The sequence below is a fragment of the Sphaerodactylus townsendi genome, unplaced genomic scaffold (genome assembly GCF_021028975.2).
Source record: "Sphaerodactylus townsendi isolate TG3544 unplaced genomic scaffold, MPM_Stown_v2.3 scaffold_1133, whole genome shotgun sequence".
NCBI classification, from domain to species: Eukaryota; Metazoa; Chordata; class Lepidosauria; order Squamata; family Sphaerodactylidae; genus Sphaerodactylus; species Sphaerodactylus townsendi.
In genome coordinates this window covers 778-10,279 of record NW_025949665.1, presented here as the reverse complement: position 1 = coordinate 10,279, position 9,502 = coordinate 778, and the positions used below count along the sequence as shown (strand labels likewise).

Genomic DNA, 9,502 nt, shown 5'->3' with positions numbered 1-9,502 from the left:
CCGAGAAGCTGTGACTAGCCCAAGGTCAACCAGCTGGCGTGTGCCGGAGTGCACAGGCTAATCTGAATTCAGGGCCTCTCATTTAAGGGGAGAAACCTGCCACGGATTTTTAATTCAGTAAGATGCATTGCAAAAAAAAAAAAATTCTACCATATTAGTCCAGTTTGGTTCGACTGCATAATCTAGCTTTTCCTTGGTGTGGAATTGGGAACTTTCCTTTCCTTTGGCAAACAGCCATGGGAAGCGGCCACAGTTTCCCGGGGGGCCTCCCTCCGCCTCCCACAATTACCTATGCGGTCGAGGCGATCAATGGCAACCGTTTCGAAAGCCCGCCTCATCATGGGGTACTCTTCCAGGACCTCGTTGAAGTTGTCCACCGACAGAGAATAGAGACGGCAGTAGGTGTCGGCTCGGACGCTCGCAGTTCGTCGGCCACGGGTCAGCAGGCAGATCTCTGGAGGAGACAGCAGAGCAGCTAAAAACTGAAAGCGATCTGGCTGCCCAGCTGGGTCATCCTAAAGGCCAGACTCATCTAATTCCAAAAACACCCAGAAAACTCACAAACCCGTCCAGTGTAGCATAACATCGACAAGGGCTACTTGACAGATGTTGTAGCTATAGCCACCCAAAGCTTTTTCATACATGATAAGCAGCAGCAGCAGCAGCAGCAGCAGAAGAAGAAGAAGAAGAAGAAGAAGAAGAAGAAGAAGAAGAAGAAGAAGAAGAAGAAGAAGAAGAAGAAGAAGAAGAAGAAGAAGAAGAAGAAGAGGATTTATATCCCCCCTTTCTCTCCTGTAGGAGACTCAAAGGGGCTTGCACACTCCTTTACTTCCCCCTCCCCCACAACAAACACCCTGTGAGGTAGGTGGGGCTGAGAGAGCTCCGAAGAACTGTGACTAGCCCAAGGTCACCCAACTGGCATTTGTTGGAGTGCACGGGCTAACCTGAATTCCCCAGGTAAGCCTCCACAGCTCAAGCGGCAGAGCAGGGAATCAAACCCGGTTCCTCCAGATTAGAGTACACCTGCTCTTAACCACTACGCCACTGCTGTCACCGCTGCTGTTTTTTTAAAAGCATTAGGTCCAAAAGAAAAAAGAAAAACAACTGCATTTTTCTGTAATTGGGCCTGTCAAAATACTCTATCTTGCCTAAAAAATCCTTGGGTGGTAACTATCCAGCCTTGTGCAACATATGCTCAGAGGCAATAATTCCATGGATGTGCGTTTTAATAGACAGTGCATCCATGACGGAAAAAGAGGAATGGGCTACCTGAAAAATCCACCCGTAGGCAAAGTTTCAGGGGTGTGGCATGTTTTCATTTTACAGTCAGCGCAACAAAAATGGTTACCCTCAAGTAGGCAATTTTGACAAGCAACTGTTTTTGGTACCCTGGCTAACCAAAAAAGCCTCCAAGTGGCTGAAAATGGCAAAAAAGGAGAGGAGTTGGATTGATACCCAGCTTTTCTCTGCCGCAAGGAGTCTCAAAATGGCTTACAATTGCTGTCTCCTCCTCACAACCGACACCTTGTGAGGGAGGTGAGGCTGAGAGAGTTCTGAGAGAACCCTTGACTGTGTTTGATTAAAACAGTCCTAAATTGTGATTATAAATGTTATGTTTTTTTTTAATGTGATCTATTTTATCAACAGTTTTATCCACCTTGAGCTCTGTCAGGAAGAATGGCAGATAAGAAATATTTCAAATAAAGAAATAAATTGCAGAAGCTGTCACGCCAGCTCTTCCCTTCCCTTCCTCTCCTCCCCAGGGGTCTGCAACCTGCGGCTCTCCAGATGTTCATTTGGCCATGGCCCAATTGGCCATGCAGGCAGGGGCTGATGGGATTTGTAGTCCATGAACATCTGGAGAGCCGCAGGTTGCAGACCCCTGCTCCAGTCTCTTTCTCCCTCCCCAATCCAGTCTCTCTCTCTCTGCTCCAAAAGAGACATACAGCATCCTTTCAAGATCATCAATGAAATTTTGGAAACAATTAATCAATTCGTTTGATACTGCAGTGTTTTCACCTGATGTCCACGTATGCTGCTAAGCCCAAGGGTGACAGTATAAGACATTTTCTGCCCAATTAGTACACTTCAAAAATTAAAGCGTATGTTATAACCTGAAAGAAAATCATTACAAAATATCTGATGCCAAAAAATTTGGCAAAAATGTCTAAAGGTATATCTAATAGATGTTGGAAACATCAAAATAATGAGGGATTGGGGCGTGTCAGGGACGGGGAGGGCGCGCCCAAATGCCCAAAGCAAAGCACGCCCACCACCGAGCCTCCTCAGCTTGCCTCACCTCCAAAGTAGGAGCCGTCCGACAGCTTCATCTCTTTGTTGCCCTTCGTAAGGACGCTGACCACGCCGTGTTGGATGAAATACATCTTTTTGCCGATGGTTCCTTCGCGGATGATGTAGTCGCCCGGTTGGAAGACCTCGAACTTCAGCTTCGTCAGCATGGCTGTCACAAAGTTGGGGTCGGCGTTGGCAAAGAGTGGCATAGAGGCCACCAGCTTTCGGCAATTGAAGTTGACTATCTCCTGGAGAGCGATGGAAAACGGAGAAGGGAGGAGAATTAAGAAAGAAAGGAAGACCCGTCACCGGACCCCAGCGTGGCAAATTTGCCCACACAAACAGTACAAGAGAGCAAAAGATGAGAACATAAAAGTGTCCCAGCTGGGGGCTTACAACTCTCCTGAAATATGCACGGTGTCAGGAAGATAAAGGGTGGAAAAACAGACCTGTTTGTTTGTACATAAGAGCCTGCTGGATCAGACCAGAGTCCATCTAGTCCAGCACTGCTACTCGCAGTGGCCCACCAGGTGCCTTTGGGAGCTCACAGGCAGGAGGTGAAAGCAATGGCCTTCTGCTGCTGCTGCTGCTCCTGAGCACCTGGTCTGCTCAGGCCTTTGCAATCTCAGATCGAGGAGGATCAAGATTGGTAGCCAGAGATCGACTTCTCCTCCATAAATATGTCCAAGCCCCTTTTAAAGCTATCCAGGTTAGCAGCCATCACCCCTCCAGTGGCAACATATTCCAAACACCAATCACGCATTGTGTGAAGAAATGTTTCCTTTTATTAGTCCTAATTCTTCCCCCCAGCATTTTCAATCTATGCCCCCTGGTTTTAGTATTGTGAGGAAGAGAAAGTGAGAAAAATTAATGTAAAAGAGAAACTATTCATTAACCTGGAGGTCAACATAATTTCTTCTAGCATATAAATTTTCTCTCTGTCAACATTTTCTATCCCAGTGAGCTTTGGGAACTGTCTTTGGGAACTCACTGCAACGACCCCAGTGAGCTTTGGGAAACAATGCGAACTCACCAGATCCTAGCCTGACCCACTAAACACAATGCCAAGTGAGCTCCAACCTTTTCACCATCAAATCCAAGCAGCCCACCTTTGTGATGTCCAAACACCAATCATGCGTTGTGTGAAGAAGTATTTCCTTGTATTAGTCCTAATTCTTCCCCCCAGCATTTTCAATGAATGCCCCCTGGTTCTAGTATTGTGTGAAAGAGAGAAAAATTTCTCTCTGTCAACATTTTCTACCCCATGCATAATTTTATAGACTTCAGTCATATCCCCCCTCAGACGTCTCCTCTCCAAACTAAAGAGTCCCAAACGCTGCAGCCTCTCCTCCTAAGGAAGGTGCTCCAGTCCCTCAATCATCCTCGTTGCCCTTCTCTGCACCTTTTCTATCTCTTCGATATCCATAGTCCAACATCTGAACAGGACTCCAGTTTTCATCCTGAACAGTGGCTTCTTTTTGGATTTGCTGATGTGCCTAGTGTGACCCACCGGTCTGGCGCCGTGCTTACCTCTCGGAGGGGTTCGTTGAGTTCCTCCAAGATGCTGTCTTCGTCAAACATCTTGCCTTGGTAACGATGCTCGTAGTAGTCGTGGATTTTCTGCCGGAAGTCCGCAGGCAGTTTGTGAAAAGACATATATTGCTCCACTTGCTTGTACTGGAGGGGGAGGAAAAATAATGTATGCAGGATATGTCTGGGAACACATTACCTAGCAACCCTGCAGAATCGGAACAGGTCTGAACAGTGCCCACCGGGAAGACTGCCTGTTAACACCACCAGCCATTTTGCCTTTAGCTCTGCGATGGAAGAAAGGGGGGGGGGGGTTAAAACGTATTCTAAAGCAGTCGTTCTCAACCTGTGGGTCGGGACGACCCTTTCCCAGGGGTCACCTAAGACTTTCTGCATCAGTGTTCTCCATCTGTAAAATGGATAAATGTGAGGGTTGGGAGTCACCACGACAAGAGGAACTGTATTAAAGGGTCGCGGCATTAGGAAGGTTGAGAACCACTGCCTAAGACTCTCTGCATCAGTGTTCTCCATCTGTAAAATGGATCAATGTTAGGGTTGGGGGTCCCCACAACAAGAGGAACTGTATTAAAGGGTCGCGGCATTAGGAAGCTTGAGAACCAGGGGCGTAACGAGGCAAACTGTAGCCCTGGGCAAAACCTGAGTTGGATGCCCCCACCCCCACCCCCCATGGCCGGCCACTCCACCACGACCAAATTTTTTTTGCACCAGGCCATTGGTGCCTGCAGGGGGTGCATTTTTAGACATATCAGTACCAACATTTGAGCGTATCATCAGGAGACTGTCCTTATGCTACCCCCCAAGTTAGGTGAGGTTTGGTTCAAGGAGTCCAAAGTTATGGACTCCCATTCTTTGCTAAGGAGATGGGGGCTACCCTTTTGAGGGTCCAATAACTTTGGACCCCCTGAACCAAACTGCACCAAACCTGGGGGGTGCCATCCAGATGATACCCTGAAATCTTGGTGCTCATATGTCCAAAAATGCACCCCCTGCAGGAACATCCCAGAAATTTGCCCAAGAATCTTTGTTCTGCATTGAGTTTTCTGCATTGCTGTCAATGGGGGTCGCAGGCTGGGGGGGGGGGACATTTCTGAAGGCACAGTCTCAAAAGTTTCAGCGTATCATCAGGAGACTGCCCTAATGATGCCCCCCAGGTTTGGTGCAGTTTGGTTCGGGGGGGGGGGGGGGCAAAGCTATGGACCCTCAAAACTGTAGCCTCCATCTCCTATTAGCTCCCATTGGAAACAATGGGGGATGGGGCACCCCCTTTGGGAGTCCATAACTTTGGACTCCCTGAACCAAACCTCACCAAACTTGGGGGGGTAGCATAAGGACAGTCTCCAAATGATATGCTGAAAAGGTGGTGCTGCTAGCCTAAAAACTGCGCCCCCTGCAGGCCAAAAATGGAAAACCACTAAAAATACCCAAAAACGAACCCTGCATTTTGATGCCCCCCACAAGGTAGTGCCCTGGGCAACTGCCCACCTTGCCCAATGGGCATTACGCCCCTGTTGAGAACCACTGGTCTAAAGAAAGAAACACAATTTGAAGCTGGGAGCTATCAGTGAACAGGCCTGCAGAATGATGGGATGGCGCAGGAGGGAGCTTTTTATAAAAGGGACAAGATTGTAGCCCAGTTCCAAAAGTTTATTGAATCTAGTGCCCTGCTCCGAATGCACTGTCTGCTATCTTCATCGCTTCATTTTCTGCGTTGTCTGATAACCTCTTTCTTTTTCTGGTTTTGCCCCTGCAATTCTAACGTTAGTTATTCTGTCCCGTTGCACTGTTCCCCGGCTGTCTTACACAATGCACGACGACAGTGTTTTGCATCATGTGCCATCTGCTTTGAGGGCCACCAAAAGGTGGGCCACCAAGTACATCAATAAAAACAAATTATACTAGTATATAAGAATAAAGATATGGATAATAATAGAAATTAAAATTCAAGAAAAAGGAAAAAAATGAAATAGATGCTAAGTGGAAGTTCTACAATTTGCTTTCAACTTTCTTCTCTTTGTATTGTCGAAGGCTTTCACGGCCGGAATCACTTGGGTGCTGTGTGGTTTCCGGGCTGTATGGCCGTGTTCTAGCAGCATTCTCCCCTGACGTTTCGCCTGCATCTGTGGCTGGCATCTTCAGAGGATCTGATAGTAGGAAAGGAAAGCAAATGGAGAATATATACCTGTGAGTAAAGGTCAATAGGTGAGGGCATCTGAGTAACTTCATTGTTACTCACTTGCTAGGCCACTCCTATTCAGATGCCCTCACCTATTGACCTTTACTCACAGGTATATATACTCCACTTGCTTTCCTTTCCTACTATCAGATCCTCTGAAGATGCCAGCCACAGATGCAGGCGAAACGTCAGGAGAGAATGCTGCTAGAACACGGCCATACAGCCCGGAAACCACACAGCACCCAAGTTTCTTCTCTTTCTTTCTTCACATATGTTTTCCTTCTTAATTCTTTACTATAGTTCCCATCTTTTTTCTTTTGTAATTCTCTACTATAGTTCTTCATAATTGGTAACTTTGTATTTTATAGCTTATAGAAACCTGTACGATAACTATAGTAACATGTATAAATCTGAAACAACGGCATTTCATACAAAATAGATGTTATATAAGTGTATGTTGAACCTATCTGAAATTAATTTTAAAAAATTATTTTAAAAAATAAAAACAAAAACAAATTAGAGCACATGAATGCTGCCCTCTTACAGCATTACAGGAAGTTATGACTGGTTCAACCTGGCTTTTAAAGAACAGAAACTTTAACTGTTTACATGGTTTTTTAGGTTGCCCCGGGGGCTTTTCCTGATGGCGCAAAAGCATCTGTTCACCAAATTTGAATGCCACAAAGCTGGGAGCCCAATTCAAATCTCTGCAACACCACAAAGTTCAGGCCCAAACTAGAACCAAGGAGAACTTCCACACATCAGCTGAAACAAGTTAATATCCAGATCCATATGCCCTACCTCCTCAAACCTACTATATAAATTCTGCTGGGAACCCCAGTGCCCTAGGGCCGGAAATTGTGATGGGGAGAGAATCATGTGGGGTGGTGGCTAAGGAATCCAGACCTCGCTTTGAGTCCAGTCCCCCTAAATGGATATCCACTGAAGGAAACGGCAGGTTTTTTTTGGGGGGGGGGGGAGAGTGGGCATACATTTCATAGATCACATATCCATTGAGCACCTTCCCCAAACTCCACTTTCCCCCAGTTTTCCTGAGCCTATATCCACCATATTTGTGTATTATGGGTTGGTACACTGGAGTGTGAGGAAGAGATAGAAGCACAAATAATACAATCATGCAAAATTTAAAAAAATTCCAAATAATGAATTCACCAGATGGGCTGGTGCAGATCAAATCAAGAACAAAGCTAATATTCCGTGAGCCTCCTCTGACTTTGGGGATATCGTAATCACCATTCTGGCATGGAACAAGCAAGAAACTCAAATAATTGAGGTACTCCAGTGACCTCCACGGAAAAGAGTTAAAATCTGTTTAAAGAGATCAGTAGACAGCCACGTCCACAGTGTGTGAGATCTTTGGCTGTGATCAGATTAGCCTGTCCGACAGTTCGGTGGTCCGTGCAACTTGTTCTTACATTTAATCAGCGTAAGCAAAGTACACATCTTTCATTTTAGTTGAATAGCTGTAATTTCTAATTTCCATGCCCAGCTTTGAATGTATTTGAATACAGTGTTCAAAACACACCTGATTTATTTTTTCCCCCAGTCAAGCATTTCAGTTCGAGTAGTTGGAGCATAAAATGAACAAGAGGCATTTTTTAAATATTTACCAAATACAGTGGAACCTTGGTTTTCATTGCCTTTGGTTTCGGTTTTCATCGATTTTTTCAGTGAAAAATTTGTCTCGGTTTTCATCGATTTGCCCCGGTTTTCATCGATTTGGAGTGAGATGCAGGGGTTTGTGGAGAAAAATCACCCGGACAAAGCTGTTGCAGGCCGTATCTGCAACTTGTTTAATGACAATGTCTTGCCCCATTTCAGGCAAATCCTAAAGAGGCATCAGAAACAGACCTCTTTGGACAGCTTTTTGGTGCGACATTAGTCCACTGGCTCTGAAGCTGGTCCTGGTGTTATTGTTTGCAACTGTTTTCAGCATTAAACACTGTGTTTATTCACCAAAAAATTTGGTTTTGGTATGTTTTTTGGAGTACTAACACCTAAAACACGTCACCCACTAGGCAGCCAATTTAGGTTTGGTATTTCTTATATATTAAGGAACAATGCTCATCACATACTATTGTAATCATACATCTATCTCATATCAACAGAATTTCATCATTCACTGTTGTATCATCACATGTATTATTTTTCTCTTTTTCTATTCAATAATCGAAACATACACAGTCCCTTCAAAGGTGTTTCCACATTCATTCAAATTCCAGGTTCTTGCAGTTGGTCACAAAAGTTCATTCATAAATATTGCGGTCTTCAAAAAGAGAAAAATAATTCATGTGATTTTTTTAGGTGTTAGTGCTTATTTAGACGTTACCTACATCTTTGTTACCTTTACCATTCTGTTTTTTGGAGTGCCTAGAATGGATTAATTGGATTTGCATTGATTCCTATGGAAAAGTTTGCCTCGGTTTTCATCGGTTTCGGTTTTCATCGATTCTTTTCGGATGGATTACCAACAAAAACCGAGGTTCCACCGTATACATCAGCATAAACCTGCTGATCGCACCACACACTGGATAATTAGAGCAATGTCATGTAATTAATCAATGCTCCATTGTTAGCCCTTCAGAGTAAGTGGTTGGTAACCAGATGGACCACTGGTCCGGTCCAGAACGGCTCTCCTTAATGTAATTTAATAAAATTTCCAATTTTAATTTTTCCAGTGTTGTGAGCAGCTGAAGGCATCCTGAAATAATGACTTCATGAATGACTTCTCAACCGAATACTTGCAGAAAACTGCGCCTGTTCTAAAATGCCCACATTCTTGGGAAAGGCTAAAAGTTCCACCTTCTCGTGCCGCCACGGTCCCTATCTGAATTAAGCCTCCACAAGTCAGTGACCTGACAGAGGCGCTGTGAGGAAACGATCTGGCATCTTCAGAAAGATCATCCTCGGAAGATGCCAGCCACAGATGCAGGCGAAACGTCAGGAGGAAATGCTGCTGGAACATGGCCATACAGCCCGGAAACCCCACAACACCCCAGAAAACAAATGAGTGGCCCAAGTTCCTTGAGGGACAGGAAAATTAGGTCCAGTCGTGGCTTTGTGTGGGCCAGAACAAAGTACACCTCAGCAAAAGTAGGGAACAGGTACGTCTGGAAAGCCAGCTGAGCCACCTGCTGGGGGCTGCTCCCACAAGGGGGCTGCTCCCAGGGTGCACTTCCACAAAAACTGGAAGAAGAGGAGGGCAGGCTGTTCAAAATGCAGCTTCTCGAGAATCTTGGCTATTGTTTTAGCGTGTTTCTAGCCCTCATGAAGGGTAGGTAGGCTTGAAAGTGGCTTGATAGTTCAGAAGAAGAAGAAGAAGAGTTTGGATTTATATCCCCCCTTTCTCTCCTGCAGGAGACTCAAAGGGGCTGACAATCTCCTTGCCCTTCCCCCCTCACAACAAACACCCTGTGAGGTGGGTGGGGCTGAGAGAGCTCCGAGAAGCTGTGACTAGCCCAAGGT

The 9,502-nt window shown here is 45.5% G+C and overlaps 1 protein-coding gene across 1 annotated transcript; it reads right to left on the bottom strand.

The window, feature by feature from the left end:
* Nucleotides 1–289: 289 nt before the first annotated feature.
* LOC125424823 (potassium/sodium hyperpolarization-activated cyclic nucleotide-gated channel 2-like) lies at nucleotides 290–9,223 on the bottom strand (the record flags this gene model as incomplete). The annotated part of the gene is made up of 4 exons (XM_048482251.1): nucleotides 290–454; nucleotides 2,300–2,540; nucleotides 3,823–3,969; nucleotides 9,022–9,223. Coding segments are annotated over 4 exons (755 nt in total), but the record flags the coding sequence as incomplete, so codon positions are not given.
* Nucleotides 9,224–9,502: the final 279 nt, after the last annotated feature.